Source organism: Macrotis lagotis, chromosome 2 (genome assembly GCF_037893015.1).
Source record: "Macrotis lagotis isolate mMagLag1 chromosome 2, bilby.v1.9.chrom.fasta, whole genome shotgun sequence".
NCBI lineage: Eukaryota > Metazoa > Chordata > Mammalia > Peramelemorphia > Peramelidae > Macrotis > Macrotis lagotis.
The window spans coordinates 231,824,802-231,844,981 of record NC_133659.1 but is presented as its reverse complement, the minus strand read 5'-3'; the positions used below and the strand labels follow the sequence as shown (position 1 = coordinate 231,844,981).

The following is a 20,180-nucleotide window of genomic DNA, read 5'->3' as shown; positions in this document are numbered from 1 at the left end:
TTAGCATTTCTTGATTACAAATGCTAAAACCCAGGAGAAGGCAAACAGTCATCCAAAAATCCCTTATCCTAATCAGAATATTCCCTGCCCTCCCTTCTTGAAATAGAGTAAGCTGAATAACTTTTATAGAAGGACAATCCTTTGGGGGGAGGGGTGGTTGATCTTCTATTCTTAAATCCTTACATGTCCCATAATTTTCTGCAATAACCAATATTACCAGAATGCAAATTGATAAACTCCTGAAGCTTTGTTACCATATCATTCTGGGAAAAGGTTAACTACTTAGTTTCCCCTATACTGGCATATCTTAACTACATTCTATACTTTAGGATTAACCTGACTTTCTAGTCTTTCTGAAATTTAATTTCTAACAACCTCTTTTTTCAAATTAAAATAGCATTTCTTTCTATGATAATAGTCACTCTTTCCTGTTTCTTTAATTTCAAAAAAAGGTCCCTTTGAACATTTATTTTACTAATTCTTCCTGAAGTAACTCTCTCTCTTAGTTTTTCTAAAAGAGAGTGAGGGAAAAACATTCTAGCACCACAGAATCATGAACTGGAAAGAGAAGAGAACATAAACAGGGAAGTGAGGGCCCTTCTCATAATGGTAGAATAACAGGGTGAGTAGTTTGGCCTCCATAATCCATTCCTTTTTAATCAAAATAAAAATCCCTCTTTTAAGTGCTCAAGAGACAATTTAGGAGTGAGGAGGGAGGGATCATGTTATCTATTGTAACACAGGCAGAAAGGCTCAAGGGAAGAGCCAGTGAGAGTTAGATGAATACTGCCTAAAATTCCAAAACAAAATGAGGCTACCCAAGGAACTCTTCAAGGGAACTTGGCAACTCCTCCTTTCCCTGTTTAACAAATCACACAAGTAAATAGACATTCTAAACATAAAGACAGACAAGGCACAAACACAGATCATACAAAACGCAACAGAATTTTCCAAAGGGACAATTTCAAAACACAGGCTAATGGCAAATTCCTGATGTCTCAGGAATGCAGAGAGGGGAGATTTCAGCCTATCTTCTGACAATCTCTCCCTCCCAAAGGCAGACCAAATAAATGCTTTCTTTCTCCTATCTCTTTATTTTCCCATACAATGCTCAAGCATTTTCTTCTTACTTTTCCTTTATATTTTAGTCTTATTTACCTAATTTACTGTGAAGGAAGGCTTAGGACAGGGTCCTTCCCATTTTAAATACTGATAGAGACCTCTCAGGATCAAGTGCCCTTAGATCCAAGTCTCTTATGCCCAAACCAAAAGGGGTCACCCCCCCCCACCTTCAGTCACCCAAATGGACCCTCCAGGAATCTAGTGCCCTCAGATTCCAAGGTCTAGGCTTACTATCTTTTGGGTCTCTGTGCACAGAAGTTTAATGACTGTTCTTTGTCCTCATTGAAGGTCAGGTTCTTGCTGAGGATTTGCTGTTCTCTTCCTACAGATTGTCTCTGCTTCGGGTCATTTGCACAGAGGGGAAACCAAGGTTTCCCAGAAAATGACAAACTGCCAGAATTTGGGGCAGCAGCGCTGTTTTGCCAAGTCCTGAGATGCCGAGGTCCCCAATGGGCATGCTATCCTGGCATGAGCCCCCAAACTGTGTGGGACAAATGTTACTTAAATTTCAGATATCTCTCAAAGTATGAAGAGAAAGCTTTATTGCTTTCTCGAGGAATGGGTCACAATCAACTACAGAGATTGAGGCAAAAGCAAAAGGCCCAAGAATCACATTTATCCAAACTAGATTCCCGCCCCCCACTTACCCACTGTGGTTTTACAATCTAGATGGGCAAGCTAAACTAGGAAAAGAGCATAAAATTCAAACCAAACCAGATTATCTCTTCAGCCCCAGGGATTTGACTTCAACAGATAAGGTGGGGTCAGTTGACTCTTCACCCATATCCCAGAGGTTGTTTTGTCAAGGGAGGAGGGACACGTAGTTAACTATTCTCCAATCCATAATATTCTACTGAAGAAATCTCAGATTTTATCCCACTCAAGAATAAAGGTAAAGGGGTGGCTAGGTGCCCAGCGGATAAAGCACCGGCCCTGGAGTCAGGGAGTACCTGGGTTGAAATCCAGTCTCAGACACTTAATGATTGCCCAGCTGTGTGGCCTTGGGCAAGCCACTTAACCCCATTTGCCTTGCAAAAAAAAAGAATAAAGGTAAAAATAGTAAACCCAAACTTTATAAACTACTATATGAATGATTAAACATAGCAATTAAAACATAAGCAAACTATTGCGCTCCAAGTGGAGTCAATGCAATGATATTTGAAGTAAAGAATGAATAAGAAAACAAATCATAAAAACAACAGTTATCTTAAAGAGAATAACAAGAATAAGGTAACAACATATCAAGATTTAGGAAACATGGCTAAATTGACCTCCAGATGAAAAAATTTGTTTCTTAGCACAAATTTAATGAAAAAGAAAAAAGCTTGCTGAACAGCATATTCAATTTTTGAAAAACTAGAAAATCAATAACTTAAGTAACCCAAAATAATAAAAACATATTGAAAATTAGAGAGCACTTTGATAAAGTTGAAAATTTTTAAATGATTTAAATGCAAAGCAAAACTGTTATAAAAAAAGCAAAAACCAAACTGTTATATTATTGTCTAATAATTTTTGAAATGAAAAAGGAAAATTAGATTGCAAAAATGCAAAAGAATTTACAACAGAGATAAATATCAGAGAATTATCAGAATGTAAAAATATGACATTTTAAAGGAAATTGATAATCTACTATAAAATTACAAAATACTCATATAATGCAATAAATTACAATGATAAATAGTCAAATTGTAGAAAGGCAAACTGAGTAAACTATACATAATTACTAAAGTGGCAGTGAAGGAAAACGGGACAGTTTCAAATGGATTACAAATGAATTCTTTCAAATGCCTAAATCACAATTCATAGTAGTACAAGCACTAATAACAATATCTATAGTTCTTTAAAGTTTGGAGTGCTTTACAAATGTTATTTTATTTAATTCTCACAACCCAGTGAAAGATAGATATTATAATAATAGTACCTACTTCACAGATAATTCCTTTTAAAATTTGAGTAAGAAGAGATCATTCATGAAACTTCTCACCTGGGAAAAGTATAATCATGATTCTACTATCCAAATCAGGGAGAGATAAAACAAAATATAATTATACATTCCAATTCCACCAACAAATGAAAAATTTTCAAGTCTAAACAAAAAGACCAAATTAATATTTCAAAGAAAATTAATGTTAATAATGCAAGAAAGGTTAAATATTAGACATATTTATCATATTTAAATATTTAAAACACAAAATCTGCATGATTGGATCAGTATATATGTAGAATTGTAAGTAAAATACGCTATTTTATGTTAAATATCCCAAAGAATCTGACTTATGTTAAATAAAAAAGGCAATTATAGTGGAAGGAGGACTATTGATCAAAAACAAATTGAGCCCCCCAGGTAAGAGACATTAATGGTCACAGAATCACATTAACATCTTAAATATGAGAATTTTTTTTCTTTGAGAGGCTTGTACAATGATGACTTATGAAAAAGGAATCATAAAGAAGTATTTACACCACTAGGAGGTGCAAATAACTTTCTGGGTCAAATTATTCAGCAGCTTGCCATTGGTTGAAGAATCAAGTTGGTATATAAAAAGCAGGATTCCCCCCCACACCTGGAGTCAAGGACTTTATTTTTTTAAAAAGTAGGGGTGGGGGGAGAACTGTCAGTAAGGGAGTCATCTCTGGCAGTGAAAAATAGAGACAACCAAGATAGAAAAACCCAGTTCTTCAGAAGAAATCACTAGTTTTTTTTCTGGTGTTAAGTGGGTGTGAGAGAAAGGAATTTCTTTCCATTTCCTTCCATTGAAAACAGTTGAAAAATTCACCAAGTGGAAGATATTGCACCTAGCAGAGGGCAAGTTCATAGAATGGATCTAGAGACACAGAAAAATAGCCCCAGGGAGGTCTATCAGAATAGACTATAAAAGACACTGCACACCAGGGGAGCAGTATGAGGACACTTCAGGAAAAGAAAGGAAAGGAAGGACCAGCCATATTAGAGGTGTGAGTTGCCTTGGCCATGTGAGTTCCTGATGTATGTGCCTTTCCATTGATGCATTCTTTGTGTGCCTACTTCATTGGCACTGTGTGTATTTATGAGTAATTCACAGGCTTTATGGGAGTAATGATTTTTTATCTACTCTTCATACCCTCATTTATATTACACTAATGCTTTTGCTTTGATCTAATTGTGCTAAATGGTTCCCAACTTCCAGGCTCTAAAAGTTGCCTTTTAAAGGTGAATGTATCTGTAAGACTTCAGGGTTTATAATTTTAAGAGTATAGATTCAAAAAGTACCTTGAGCTAAGATAGCATTTTTTCTCAGGGGGATCCAATCTGTGAGTAATTTTTTTTTCCCCTTGAATATAGTCAAAGTATATACTTAAAATAGAAAAAAAAATCTAACATTATTTTCAATAAATGCTGGAAACTTTTCAAATTAATACAGAGGAAAAACAAAGCTATTCCTTCTCCCTAGAATTGGACATAGTTCTAGAAATTCTTACTATATAAGAGAGAGAGACAGACAGACAGTGTAATTAGAATTAGTCGAAGCATCAACAAAGAATAAACAAAATTATCTCTATTTGTATATAATATCATAATTTGCTTAGTAAGCCCTTATGAACCAGTGTAGAAACTAATCAAGACAATTAATAACTACAGTAAAGGAGAGAACAGGGTTAGGATCTGGACCTAATTTGTATCAGGGAACTGTCACATGAGGAAACTTCCCCTCCACCAATGCAGGTCAACAGCTCCACATTATATAGTCTTAAAAGTATCACCTTTAGCACTGAGAGGTTCAGTAACTTGCCCAGGATCACACAGTCAATATGTAAAAAAGTCAAAACTTGAATCTAGATTTTCCTGGCATTGACTCTAGTTCTCTATAAACTAGAACAGTTCAGGAAAGTAGCGAGATAAAAAAAAAAAATACACAAAATCATTAGTATTTTATATAGCATTAACAAATATAGGGAGGAAATGATATAGACATTTTATTCAAAACAAATAAGAAACACATGAAATATTTTGTCAATCCCCTGGCAAGATTATATTCAGGAATTATATAGACACTCATGTAGAAAGGTACATATATCTATTTCACTATAAATCACACTATAAATTTCACATATATCTATTTCACTATAAATCACACTATAAATTTCACTATAAATCACACATTACAGCAATAAACAAAAACAAATAATTGACGAGATATTCACTATCCATGGTTGAACCACACTAATAACAAAATAATAATCATATCTAATAATAATTTACTAATAATTAATAATAATTTAATAATAATCTAATAATAATTTACAGATTTGGTTCTATTGCAACCAAAACACCAATAAAATGATTTCTGGAAGTAGAAAAAATACAGAAAAAGAAGTTGATTAGAGTAATAAAAGGTCAAGACTTTCAAGGGGAAAATGAAAAAAAAAGTTGTAATAAAGAGATGCCAACTTTACCACATCTTAAACTGTAGTAAATGATAGAGTAGAAATCTTTAAAATGCTTTGTTACTAATTTAATGTGTGTGTGTGTGTGTGTGTGTGTGTGTGTATGTGTGTGTGTGTGTAGATTTGTGGAAAAGACTTGATTTATAGAGCTAGAAGCAAGTGAGTATAGCAACTTATCAGTAAAATAAATACAAGAATATTAAAAACTGAGCAAAGGTTTCCTTCTTCGACAATTTCAAGAAAAACTGGAAATATATTATTTGCTATCCAATATCTTATAACACATTAGTGTAATAATATCCAAATGGAAGGGCATCCTAAATAAAAGTTCTTATCATTTAAAAAAAAGTAGAAAAGATGAGATGGTATTATTCATACCCAAATAAATGGTCAAAGACTATAAATAGTTTTCAAACAAAAGAACTATCAGCACCTATTTGAAAGTGTTTTATTAGATGAATAATACAAAAAAATTGATGTGAAAACAAATCTGAAGCTTCATTTTTCACCCATTAAATTAGTTAAGATGGTAAAGGATTAAAGAAATAACTATTGTGAGGAAGAAAGAAATATTAGCAAACTATTGATAAAGCTATGACTTGGTTCATCTATTCCAGAAAACAGTTTAGGATTATTGATCACGAAATTGTTTACAACCATTTACCCTGTAATCACACATATCTCCCTTAAGGAGGACAAATACAGAAAAAATTCATATACACCAACATATTAATATCAGCATTTTACAGTAACAGAGAAATTGAAAATAAAGTAGTTATGTACTAACTAGGGAACATCTCAAATTAAATGTCACATGAAAATGGTAAACTCAACACACTCTGAACTGAATGAATCATTATCTTTTCCCCCAAACCCTACTATCTTCTTAATTTTCATATAACCATCTAATGCACCACCATCCAGGCTCACAATATAGGTGTCATATTTGACTCCTCAGTCTCTCTCATTCTTCATTTATGATTAGTGGTCCAGTCTGATTGTTTCTGTCTTTATATCATTTTTCAAATATAGTCCCTTTTCTGCTCTAACATTGAAGCCACACTAGTGCAGATTACATCACATCAGATTACATTACGTTCTTGATTGAATGGTTCCAGTGGCCTCCTGTTGGTCTCCTTATGTCAAATCTATCCTCACTCCAAACCACCTTCCACTCAGATCTTCCCAAATAACAGGTTTGAACATATCACCCCCATTTCAATAAACTCCAGTGGTTCTACACTTCTCTGGGGTGAAATAAAATCCTATTTGGCCTTCAAAGCCCTTCACAAGTTTATCTCTTATTATATTTCAAGTCTACTTTCATGTTATTTATCTCTGGCCTTCTTGATGGTTCTCAGGCACAGTACTGCATTTCACAACTCTAGGAACTCTGCTTCTCTTCTTGTCTAGAACACGCTTCTTCCTCCTCTCTGCCTCTGAGCTTCCCTGGCTTCCTTGAAATCTCAGTTAAAGTCCCAGTTTTGATAAGAAATCTTTTCCAGTTCTCCTTAATCCTTAGTTACTTCCCTCTAAGACAATTTTCAATAAATCATCTATTGGGAGGAAATACTGGCTAAATGTTTTCTCCCTCTCCAGACTGCGAGGTCCTGGAGAGCAGGCAATTTTTGCCTTTCTCTGTATCTCCACCATTTAGCACAGTGCCTGACACATACTATGAGATTAATTAATATTGGTTGACTGACAGATTTATTCAGATATTATTGGTCCATTAGAAATGATAAATATGAGGAATTCAGAAAAAGTATTTGGAAGTCTTGTATGATATAATAGAACCAAAGGATTGAAGATACATAAGGAAGAAAGCAGTACTAAAAGAATAATAGATGCTGCAAAAATAAAAATACTAAAAGGCATCTGTCTTCATTACATGCAATAGCTGACCTTGGTGTCAGAGAAAAAATGATTAAAGACTTCCTTTCTACATGTAGGGAGATGATGGACTAAAGGTTTGGAATGTTGCATACATTATCAAATGAGTAACTCTTGATTTAACTCCACAGTTTTTCTCTTCCATTATGGAAGTCTTAGGAGATAGGAGGGTATACACTGAAAAATGACTCTGCTGTAAAAAAAAACAGCTATCAATAAACATTTACATAAATATAATAAATATGTAATATATTATAAAATAAATATGTAACTAGACTGTAACAACTCTTTCACGAATATTTCCATAAACTATGTAGTAAAACAGAATGAATGAAATTTAACCCCAAAATACATATTATATGTAGGTATATTACAACTATGGAAATAAGAATGACAATAACAGTGAAATCTAGAAAATAAGTAGGTAAGGTTGGTAAGGAGTCATATAAACAATCAAGGTAAGTCTGATATCATTTAGTTAAAGTTATTTTCCTTTTTGTTGCACCAATTATTTAAGCTTATGATATCATACATAAATTTTGGTTACTTTTCCATTTGAAGATATTGTTGAGTTGATCAAATTTCTAAGTATATTTAAAGAAAATCCAGAAATGTAACTACTAGAATGTAGGAAGTCAGAAAATTAAAAAACTGCATGCATTCAAATCTGGTCACAGACACTTTCTAGCTATGTGACCTTAAGAACTTAATCAAATCTCTTATCTCCATTTGTCTTAGTTCTTCATCTATAAAATGAGCTGCAGAAAAAAAAATGGCAAACCACTCCAATATATCCACCAAGAAAAACCTGAATGGGGTCAAGAAGAATCACAAACAACAGAAATAACAACAAAATCAAGAAATCATGAACTCTGACTCTGGCACTATGGTTATGTTCTATTATTCCCTCTCTGTATATAGATTGTTGTTATGGAAATCTGCTCGAAAAGCATGATTCAGTGATTTCCCTCAAAACAGAAAAAGATTTGAAATAAATTTGACTAAAAAGTTGAACTAAGGTATAGCTTTTAAAACTTTTTACCACCATGGTTTTATGAAAACCTCAGGATATCTCCAACTTTTTCAAATGATTTCATAAAATTTTAAAAGTCTACTTAAATTCATTGTAATATAAAAGATAAAATTATATTAATGCAATATTTGGAATTTTAAATTCATGGAAAGAGGTGTGTATATAGAATCAGAAAGCAAAAATGAATTGTAAGAATTCTGTAATGATTGGAAATCATCATGGAAATCTATATAATCCATTTACAAATAAACAGAAAAAGTCATAAAATTAGACAGTACTAAATTGACTGTGTAGATAAAAGAAATGTAATATATCCCTCCTACTTTTTATCAAGGTGTTTCAATCACCAATTTCTGCAAAGAAATTTAATTCAGCTATTAAACTAGTTGAAAATAATACATTAGGGCAGCTGGGTGGCGCAGTGGATAGTGCATCAGCCCTGGAATCAGGCGTCCCTGAGTTCAAATCCAGCCTTGGACATTTAATAATTACCTAGCTGTGTGGCCTTGGGCAAGCCACTTAACCCCCATTTGTCTTGAAAAAAAATCTAAAAAAAAAAGAAAATAATACATTGACTTTAAAAATAAAAATAATTTGGGGTGGCCAGGTGACATAGTGGATAAAGCACTGGCCTTGGAGTTAGGAGTACCTGGGTTCAAATCCGGTCTCTGACACTTAATGATTACCTAGCTGTGTGGCCTTGGGCAAGCCACTTAACCCCATTTTCCTTGCAAAAACCTAAAAAAATAAATAAAAATAATTATATCTTCCAAGCCTTAATCTGCTTGACTTTTGTGGATATGTCATCAGCAGACTCCCCAGAAGTATATGGAATAAGTTGTATTCTCTAAGACTGGAGAGGTGAAAGGGATGAAAGGGCAAGTGATAAATGTTTTTAATCTCTAGTGGGGTGGTATGGAGGAGGAGGGATGATGGATAGTTAGAAACATAATTCTGGCAAAGAGAACGTTTTCAATTCTATAATATTTTGAAAAGCATTTGCAAGTCATTCTATTCTGTCAAGGTGCATTCTTGTTTTAATGATGCTGTTGGCATGGGTGATTATAATGATAACTATCTTTAAGTTCATAATGTTTTAATAAGAGAAATACTGTATACAGTATCACAGTAATATAATAGACTCTTGATAAATTTTTCCTGAATGAGTCCATCAGTTTGTCCCCACAGAAAACATGATATAACTAAGTCACTGTATTCAGTGAGTTAATAAGCTTGCTATGTTTTCTAAATGTCTTTCTCTTCATCCTTCTCCCATCCTCTTTCTTAATTCCCTCTTCCCCAGAATCTCTTCCCTGCCTCTATCCTTTACTGTTTATAAATTTGTCTATCACCCTAAATCTTACATTCCTCACAAAGAAAAACAATGAATATCTGTACTATTAAAATTTTCAGGCAAAATCAAAAGTTCCACCTTACCCCCACCAGTAAACTTGAGATTATAAAGTAATTTTATCTCTGTGTATCAAATCATTATAATCATTCATAAATATTTGAAGAAGTGTAATGAATTATATAAAAAAATTTTCCCAGAAAGATAAAACTGGAACTCTGCATTCCATTAGATTTTCTCCACAATCTCCACCTAGAAATTATCAGAATATATCCCCCATCCTAAAGCAAAACAAAGCAAAAAAACTCTTTCACTATCCCCTTTTATCTCTTCAAGTTATATTCCCATATCACCCATCCAATCATATTCCTGAAAAAAGACTGCCTACACTTAATGCCTTTGCTTTCTCACCTCTCATTCATTTCTAAAGTCCTTTAATTCTAGCTTGCATTCTCACCACTCACATGAATCTGTTCTCTCTAGGTACCATGTATCTCCTAACTTTTAAATCAGATGACTTTTGCTCATTCTTCATCCTTCTTGATATTTGTAAAGGGGGTTTGGAGCATGCCCAGCTCACCCAAAATACAGTCACCTATGTGGGAGGTGTGAAAGCTTGCATCTGAGAGAAAGGAGAAGAGGGGTGGACATTTTACTGTTGGGGAGTCACATGGTTGGGAGCAGCCTTTTTCCCTAGGCAGAACTAGTTATACCTCTAAAACTTACTTGAACAACCATTGTCTACCCATTTTTGTCTCATTTGTATCTAAAGGGGAACTGCTTTTCCTCATGGGAATTCAAGGTGGACCTGAGAAATAGGCTTGGAATTTGGGTCTTGTTTCATTTATCCTTTTCAGATCTAGGGCATCGAGTGCAGTTCATAACCGAGAAGCTTAAGGCACAGACTCAGTAATTACAATGTATTATAGATACCATAGCAGCAAGTCACAACCAGGCTTTAGAGTTGAACTTGGAGGGACAAATTCTATGGAGGAAATGAATTAAGCTATAAAATTAAATTCCCTTCCCTCTCCAGAAATCAAGGTGATGTCTATTGGGGTGCGGGGGGAAGAGGGGTGGAGAAGAGTGGTATCCTAGTCCACAAGCATGGGGGAAATGTTTGGAGCTCTTGCTACATCTTTGAAGAAAATATTTCATAATGAAAGTTAATCTGTTTTAAAATCGTTTAATGAAACTGGTGTTAATCACTGACCCCTTAAGTGGGGAGGGGGAAGAAAAGGTGGGAGTTTGAGCAGATAGCAAGAGAGCAGAGACTTCCTCCCACCTCAAGGGACTGAAAAACCTTAGGGGGGGGAATGGGAGCCCTCAGAGTGTGGGGCTAAAACCAGGCATGTTACACATCTCTGTAATTTTTGATACTACTGACTTCTTAAATATTTTTCAGCTCCCTTAGAATTAATGAGGTTATTCTCTGACCTAACTCTTCTTTTCTGACCATTCCACCCCAGCTGTCTTTGTCTATAAAATCCTCCAAAATCTGCAGCCTACTCCTCAGTTGTTGGTATAATTCAGAACTCTGTCCAGGATACTCTTCTTTCTCTGTACTCTTTCTGGATGACCCCATCTCCTGTAGATTCAATGATCATACAAGCAATTGACTTCTAAATAAAGAACAAGTTCTTATTCTTCTCCTGGGCTCCAGTACTGCATCATAAAATTCCTGCAGGTCACCCAATAATAATAGTTAACATATATTTAGCCAGGTACTATGCTAAGCACTTCACAATTATTATCTCATTTGATCTTCACAACAACTCTGGAAAATAGATGTAATTATTTTTCAGATGAGGAAACTGAAGCAAATAGAGGTTAAGTGACTTGCCCAGGGTGACAAATTATTAAGTTCCTGAGTCTGAATTTGAACTCAGGTCTTCCTGATTCCAGGTCTAGAGTTTTATCCACTGAGTCACCTCGACTTGAATTTCTATATACTATATGCCTCAAATTTAATTTGGCCAGAGTAGAACTTCGTTTTGTTTATTTTTTCCAAAATGACTCTTCCTCAAAACTTCTTTATTTCTGTCAAGACCACAACCCTTTTTCTGGTTCACCAGGTTTGAAACTTTGGAATAATTCTCAATTTTATTCTCTCCCACTCTTTACTACCTATATTACCAAATCCTATTAATTCTTCCCCCCCAATATCTTTCCAATCACATGATCATCATTCTAATTGAGGCCTTTACCACTTTCTGCAGTAACTGTTTCAAAAGCCTCCTAATCTGTCTCCCTGCATCCAAACTCTCCATTCTCCGGTTCATCCTCCATGGAGCAATCATACTGATATTTTTAAAGCACATGTCTGACCATGGTGCTCTCCTGCTCAAGAAACTTCAGGGGCTCCCAAGTTTTCAAGCTCAAAGACATTTTTTTTACATGGAATTCAGCATTTTTTTTAATGTTTTTTGCAAGGCAATGGGGTTAAGTGGCTTGCCCAAGGCCACACAGCTAGGTAATTATTAACTGTCTGAGGCCAGATTTGAACTCAGGTACTCCTGACTCCAGGACCAGCGCTCTATCCACTGCACCACCTAGCCACCCCAGAATTCAGCATTCTTCATAATCTAATTGCAACTTTTTTCAGGTTGATCACATATTCCTTTCCTTCTCATAGACTACATTTCACTAAAAATGGCCTGTAGACACTCCATCTATATAACCTCTATGCCTTTGAATGTCCTACCTTTGCAATATCTCTTCCTGGAGTCCCTAGCTTTTTTTTTCAAAGCACAGACTAAAAACTACCTATTATTGAAGACCTTTCCCAACCTTCAGGTTGTTAGTTACTACCCCCCCCTTCAAATTTCTTTATATGTACTTTCTTTACATTTATCTAGATATGTACTGTTCTCTCACAATATAGAAGTCCCTTGAGGGAAGAGACTGTTTCATTTTGGTCTGTGTATTCATAAGGATACATAATATCAGGCTCACAGTAGGTGTTCAATAAATGCTTAACAAACTGAATTTAAAATTGGCCTCTAATGCTGATAGGCTACTGCCATTGTGTGCTTTGTGAAAATAAAACATAGATCTCTTAGTTTACAATTAAATTCTCGATGGTTAAAGAAGCTTTCCTTTAATTTCCTATAGTAGTGCCCTTGTAAATGGAAAGGGGAAAGGGGGAGTTAACTTCTAATATTTTTTTCCTAATAAAAAAGGGAGCTCCACTCAGTCTTCCCCTCCCACAGCCTCTGGGCTCTGTGTTCCCTCACCCCCTCCTTGCGATTGAGAGTGGGAAGGCACAGGGCAGTCTCTTTCTGTGCTCTGACTTCACCAACTGTGTCTAGAGAATCTTAATAGCTCCCTGACCCATCTGTTAATTAGCCATAGAAAAAAGGAAGAAAGAAAAAAGAACCTCACAGTTCTTCCTTCTGAGTGATTCTTGTCTCTAAGACACTAATGAATCAACTCAGGGTGTGAAAGAAGGAACAGGTTTGGAAAGGAGACAACTAGTACAGAATTTAATGTCAGTCTGAAACTAGGGTCTCTGCTGCAGTTTCCTACAAATAGCCTTGGACTCAGTCATTCTCTTCCCCACCCTCCTCTCCCAAACACTGCTGGGACATATTTTTTTCTGTCCCTGAGGCTGATTTTTTGAGGGGACAAAACTGCTTGTGAAAATTCTAATAAATTGTCACTGGTGCACAAGAAACAGACATGTCAACCTAAACCATTGGAGATCCAAAAGAAGAGGGTGAAGATGGCATGGAAGCAGAGTCAGAAAACAGAGTAGCCTCCAAAAATGACTACTGCTCTTTGAGAAAACCCAAACAGCAAGGGCGGAAAGAATTCTGTTTTGTTTTGTTTTTACATGGTCAGTGGTTGATTCTGGTTATCCTTTAGGGGATTACCTCTTTCTGTTACTTCCTCAGGGTCAGATAACTGAACTGGAGTTTGAACTCTGATTAGAACACAGCTAACAATTTCCTTCTGCCACAAATTCTTACCTATAAGAAATAAAGTCACAGAGTCTGATCTATCTGTATACTAGCCAATTTAGGAAAAAAACAAGTCTATTCTCTGCAAAGTATGAAAGAGGACCTGATGCTAAAGAAATCTGTGCTAGGGCATTCTTAACTTGGCAATAGTCACATGAAAATTGCTCTCTGATCAAAGGGGCCTCTCCTTATCTTTACGTCTGCCAAAATAATGCCAAATTCACCTTTGACTGATTAGTTCCTAAAGGGCTTTACTCATGGCGGTATAGGATGTGCTCAGATTTCCTCTGTAAAAGGATGTCTTGAGATGTGAATCCACTCATCTGTCTGACTTTCCCTGATCTGAGAAACTACACTGCCCATCACTGCCAGCACTCTCCATTTTAAGATTTTCAGACTTATTTGCAATATCTAGTACAATTTGTTGCCAACCTAACCTTTCTGATTTTTACCTACTATGCTGCCCTCCAGCTATTCTCTGCTCACTATTCCTTGTAATCTTCCTGTCCTCTCCCCACTTTAATCCTTGCTCACACAAATCCCCATATTGGAACATATACAGGCCATATCCCATCTTTAACTAATAATGCTCTTCCCTTCCTTCAAGGCCCAACCCAGGTGCTCCTTTTTCCTTGATGTCTTTTCAAACTTCCCCTGTTGAAAGTGATATATGAATAACCTAATTTCAAAACTAGTAAAAGCTTAATGGTAATGCAAATACTCCTTTTTCAGGTAAAGAAAATGAGGTTGAGAGAGGTCACATAGCTAGTAAGTATTAAATTTAGTTCAATTCTTCTTTCTTCACTACATCACGGCTGCCTCTCCTTTTCCTTCTAAAAGATCTCACAAAAATCAGACCTCTCCTATATATTTATCTCAATTCTTCTATCAGTTATCTGTATCCTTGCTTGTCAGAATGTAAGCTCCTTAATATAAAGGTTTCTGCCAGATTTACTTTCATATTCCTCAAACCTAACACTGTGCTTTACAAATAGTATTTGAACATTTGTTGAAATAAACTTATTCTGGCGAATGACTATCAAGACCACAGGAATGGATTATAAAACAACAGCATCACAGAATATCAGAAAAGAAAATAATTTTGGAAAGCATCTAGTTCAACTTCCTCAAAAAAACTGGTGAAGAAATTGAGGCCAAGAAAAGGAGGGGCAAGGTTTCCCCAAAGTCACACTATTAGTTAAGACAACAAAGAACAAAACCTTGCAAACCTGTCCCCTTGACTAATGTTCTTTCCACTTCAATTTTCTGGTAGGAGTTAGCAAAAGAGAGATGTGGTCCCCAAATTGCAGTAAATTTATTCACAGACTTGGAAACACAAGTCAAAATAAGGACCCAGTTGAAGTGAAGGACTCTCCCTTCTCTCTCATCCTCAAGGCAAAAGTAAGCTTGCTTTATGGATGAAAGGAAAATTGAATAAGCCAATACAAAAAAGGAAAGCTTTCCATTGACCAGGATATTCAATATTATATGCAGAGACACTGAGGCCTAGGTGTTCCTTTCACCAGCTCTTACTCCCCTTCCCCAACTTTGCTCTTCGATTTAGCCTTATCTACCTTTGGTCATTTCTGATAAATCTTCACAAAATGCACAACATTCAATACATTGCAGGTGACATTTGAGGATGTTCAGGGAGGTAGGGGCAGGCAGTGACTGTTTCTTAGAAAATAAGTTGTTTTTCTGAGAATTGCCCATTTTTAATATTGGGGCTTTTTCTCATCACTGAAGCTCCCATATTGTCAAACCAATTTAGATGAAACGTGTTAAGGGAGTATCATCTTTTCTCAGTTCCTATGTTAACAGAAATACATCAATCATTCTCTTTCAGTGTACTGGGAAAGTTATACTTGCATTTCTCCTTATTAAGTTTTAGGTGATAAATTTTTAAATTCTGGGTCAGGCTTTCAGGAAAAACTGAACAAACAGAGCCCTCAAGAGTGTGGAACATGGTATAATAGAATGAGTACTTGGTTTGAAGTCAGGAGACTTGAGTTTGAATTCTGGCTCTGTTCTCAGCTGACCTTGAATAGGACACTTTATTCTCCTTAATTTCCTTTCCTATAAAATGAGGGAATTGGATTAGGTGACCTTTTAGATCTCTTAATATTCTAATATATAAATATACATATATATATATATATATATATATATATATATATATATATATATATATATATATGTTGATGTCAAATTAAATAAGAGAGAGAGAGAGAGAGAAAATAGGCTAGGGCCCAGGAGAAGATTGACCAGAGGACCCAAAGAAACAAACTGAGGGGTATCTATGGTTATTAGGTCAGTGTTAACACAATGTGTGAGAAATCATACAATTTCCTGAGGGCTCTATCTGTGCCCTGAATGCACTCAAGTGAGCAGTGTTCAACTACTCATTTGAAAGGGAACTGGAAAAAGATCTAACTTTTCATCCAAGGGACTTCTGCTTTGACTTTTCAAAAGAGATTGTTTAAAATGATTTCAAGGTGAGAGGCAAACCAGGAGGAAACAGTTTCTGCAAGACTCTAAGGCTTTTAATTTATCTGGACGTGTTGGCTTAGGGATCTAGGTTAGGCTTTTGAAATGAAATACATGTATCCGACTTTATAAAATGGAATGGGAGGAGGGGGAGGAATCCATTTCTCTTCGAATTGAATTTGCTAAACATTTTTCCCAACACTACCTTCAAGTTTAACCTACCATTTTCAATTCACCAGCTTGGGAGCGGTTTGTATTATAAAACACTTGTCAGGTGATTCACCATACTTCCCCCCTCCCCAAATGCCATTAAAAGGAACGGTGTTGACCTGCACTGAAAAGAACGCCCCCCCCCCCCCCAGGAGAATGAATCCAGATTACTTGGAAAATGCTTGAATTCTCTATTCCTAACCAGAAAGGCAATCCAAAGCTAGGTCAGTGGCTGTTTAGAATCAGGGAAAGGAGACGAAGCAATGGAGAAAAGGGTTAAGTAAGGGCGGATGGGCAGAAGAAACCTCTACTAACTACACTTAAGTCTTTGGCTGATTTTGAGTCAGAAAAAGCGATGGAGCGATGAGACTCCAGTCAAGCATCCTGGGTTTCACTGAAGAGACAAGGCAGAGCAAAGAGCGCCTAAGAGTGGAGAGAAAGGGACCTGGGGAATCAGGGAAGGCATGTTTGGTGAAAGATCAAAGGAATTGTGGAACTTCCCTTCTCTTTCCCTCTCACCTGTGGATGTTCATCTCCCTCGGGGGGCGGTGGGCCTTGTCATAGGAGACTTTGGCAAAGACTACAGCGATGATGACGAAGGCGATTACTCCGCAGGTGATGTAGACAGTGAAGTTGGTCTTGTCCTTCTCCGGGTCGTACTTGTTGGGGAGATCCTGGGGAATCACCTGGGTGCTCGGAGTCTGGATCCAGCCGGGGCTCACATAGTTCTTGCACTGGTGCTGGTCCAGTTTCTCTCCCCGCTTGTTGCAGCAGAAGCGGTAGAAGCAGGTCCCGCAGCAGTACAGGAAGCCGCTCTCGCTGTTGTTGCACTCGAACTCCTTGTCGTACTGGCCGCTCACATCGTAGTAGCCCCAGCACGTCTCGTGGGTGACCGCGACGCTGGGCGCGGGCCGGCTCCGCCGCGCCCCCTCCGGGCCGGCCGCCTGGCGGGACGTCCCGTTGGGCTCGCGGCCGGCCCGGACCGTGGTCCCGCCGGCCCGCAGGCCCCCGACGGCGCCGGGAGCGGTGCCGTTATGCCGGCTCCCGCGGCCCCGGGGCCCCGCCTCGGCCGTAGGCAGCGGCGAGCGCAGGGACTCCAGGGAGAGCAGCAGCGGCAGCAGCAGCGGCAAGAAGCGCCGCAGCGCCATGGCAGGCGGCTGGGCGGCCGGCAGGCGGCTGGGCGGACCAGAGCGGGCGCTCGGCGCAGGGGCGGGCGGGGGGCGCCCAGCCGGGCTGCGCGGGCGGCTGGCGGCGGCGGCGGCGGCGGAGCCCCCGAGGCTGGCGAGGATGCTCCGGCACTCAGCGCTCCAGCGCCATCGGGGCTCCGGGCCGGCTGCAAGGCGAAGGTCCGGGCTCTGCCTGGTGCCGGGCTCAGACGGCCGTCCCGCTCCTACGCCTCCCGGCTGGGCTTGGTGGGGCTCCCGGGCAACCCCATTCCTCGGCGAGGACCACGGAGCGGCTCCCCGCTTCAAGCGGGACCAGGAGAGCTGATCCGGGAGGCGACCGCGGCGGCGTCCCGTCCGGGCGGGTCCTGCGGGACAAGACGGGGAAACTAGTCACTGGGGGGAGCGGGGAGGAGGGAGGAAGAGCAGAGGGGAAGGGGGATGAAGGCGCATCAGCCCGGGGAGAAGGCGAGAGGGAGTAACCATCGGGGAGCTGTCTAAGGGGAGGTCCCTGTCCTCTCGGGGAGGGGGCGCGCAGCCAGCTAAGGCCAAGGGCGGCCCCACCTCCGCCTGGTGTCCCCTGTCAACTGAACCTCTGCTCTTCTCCCTTCTGCCGCTCTGCAGCCCGAATCCCTCCTCGTCTTCCTCCTCCTCCTCCTCCTCCTCCTCCTCCTCACCCCGCCCCAGGGTCATGGAGCCCCCCATCTCGGAGCCCCGGGGATAAGAGAGAAGAGGAGGGAGGAGGTGGGAGACCAGAGCTGTGGGTACCCCTCCTCTCGGCCCCCCAGCTGCTCCCGCCACAGGGTCTCCAGGAACCACCCCCTCCTCTCCTCCCTCTGGGAACCCCGGGTGCGGCTGCTAGGGGTACGGGGAGAGACACGAAAGGAAGGTAACCCCGACTCACCATTCTCAGGCTATGACTGCAGAGGCGGCAGGAAGCCGGAGCAGCAAAGGCTGGAGAGAGGGAGAGCAGCCTGCCTGGCTGTCTGCCTACAGTCAGAGTATGAGAGAGGGAGACACGCGCACGCACACATACATACACACACGCACACACGCGCGCACTCTTCTACACACTCACATACATACACACATCAGAACTCGGAGGGGAGGGGAGCCATTCTACACCGCCTACGTTCACTGTGCTGGGAGAGTGGGGGGGGGGGGGTGGGAGGGAGGGAGGGAGGGTCTTTTTTTCCCCCTCTCCCTTCACTGGAGACTCCTTGCTGTCAATAGAGCCCATGACACTAGTTAATCAACCCGGCAAGGCAAGTGAAGTGGGAAAAAACGGTGGAATTTCCAATTGATCCTCTCTATATTTTATTTAAACATAGTTGTTTCCATGTTTCCATGACTGTGATAGTTTGTTTGTTTCCCCCTCTTTTTTTGTATCCCCAGACCTTAGCCCAGAGTCTGATGTATCATAAGCGCTTAATAAATGCTTCTTGACTCAGAGATTGAGTTGCTGCTGGGGTCCTCCCTACCTTCCCATCCCCATCTGCCCAACAATGGCTGATTTCCTTTCCTCACCTAGTTCAAGGGTTCATAATTCCTGGATGAGAGTTGAGTACACAAGCACTTTTTTTGGCAGTTGGGAGCAGTTCTCCCCAGCGCATACATAGCCCATTGAGCTGATCGAGCCCATCTATCTCTACAGGTTGACAATCAGATCAGATGACTTTCTTCAGTCTGCTAAATGGAGTTAAGGTTGGGACCAAAAACAATTTTCCCTCCACTAAATAAACACATCAATTGCTTTGTTCCTCCTTCTAGTTCAGAGCAATATTTCTATCAGACAGTCTCTGTTTGGATTTTTTTTTCCTCCTTTGCTCTCAGATTCCGAAAAGAGGGAGCTGGAAATTCTGGATCTAGAAGATAACAGGACCATCACAGATGTAGCTTAAAATTCTGGTTCTGAGACTTCTGCCTAAGATATTGCTAATATTACTTTAATAAAAAAGTATAGCCTGCTGATACTGTTCTTTAAACTGATGGCAGAGTATGAAGGGTTTTGTTGTAGATAAGGGATACTGGGTGGAAGTTGCACAAATACTTAGTTGCAAAGATTTAGACTAGATGTAAGGAAAAGATTATTAAAGAGTATTGCTATTCAAAAGTGGAATGGGCTGTCGTTCCTTTCCCCTGGAGATCTTCAAGCAAAGACTGAATGACAAATTGTTACTTAAGTCAATTAGGAGAGTGTATTCTTATTAATATATCGTTATAGGTAGTTTCTAAGGTTCACTCTAACTGAAAATTTATTTTATTTTACTCTCTGAAATAAATTCATATGAGAGTCCAAGAGAGTAGATGAGACAAATCATTTTTCTTAGATATGGTTTTCCCCCTTATTACTCCTCCCGTTGCCATACTCTCCCTACTACTTTGCATTCTATCCTCCTGTTACCTAGTCATTTTCTTCCCACTGCCTAATTTTCTTCCTTTCATTATTCTTTCCTCCCCCCCCTTCCCCCATCCTATACCACACGCTTCTGATTTGCAAAGAAGTTTGAGTCTAAGTTTCAGGTAGTTCA

At 39.0% G+C, this 20,180-nt stretch overlaps 1 protein-coding gene across 1 annotated transcript in view; it reads right to left on the bottom strand.

The window, feature by feature from the left end:
* The window catches only part of SHISA6 (shisa family member 6), a 512,552-nt gene extending 494,918 nt beyond the window's left edge, over positions 1 to 17,634 (bottom strand). Inside the window, exon 1 of the mRNA XM_074220646.1 lies at positions 17,006 to 17,634. Within this exon, the coding sequence (XP_074076747.1) occupies positions 17,006 to 17,634 (629 nt within the window). The remainder of the gene's footprint in view (positions 1 to 17,005) is intronic.
* Between the last annotated feature and the right edge of the window lie 2,546 nt (positions 17,635 to 20,180).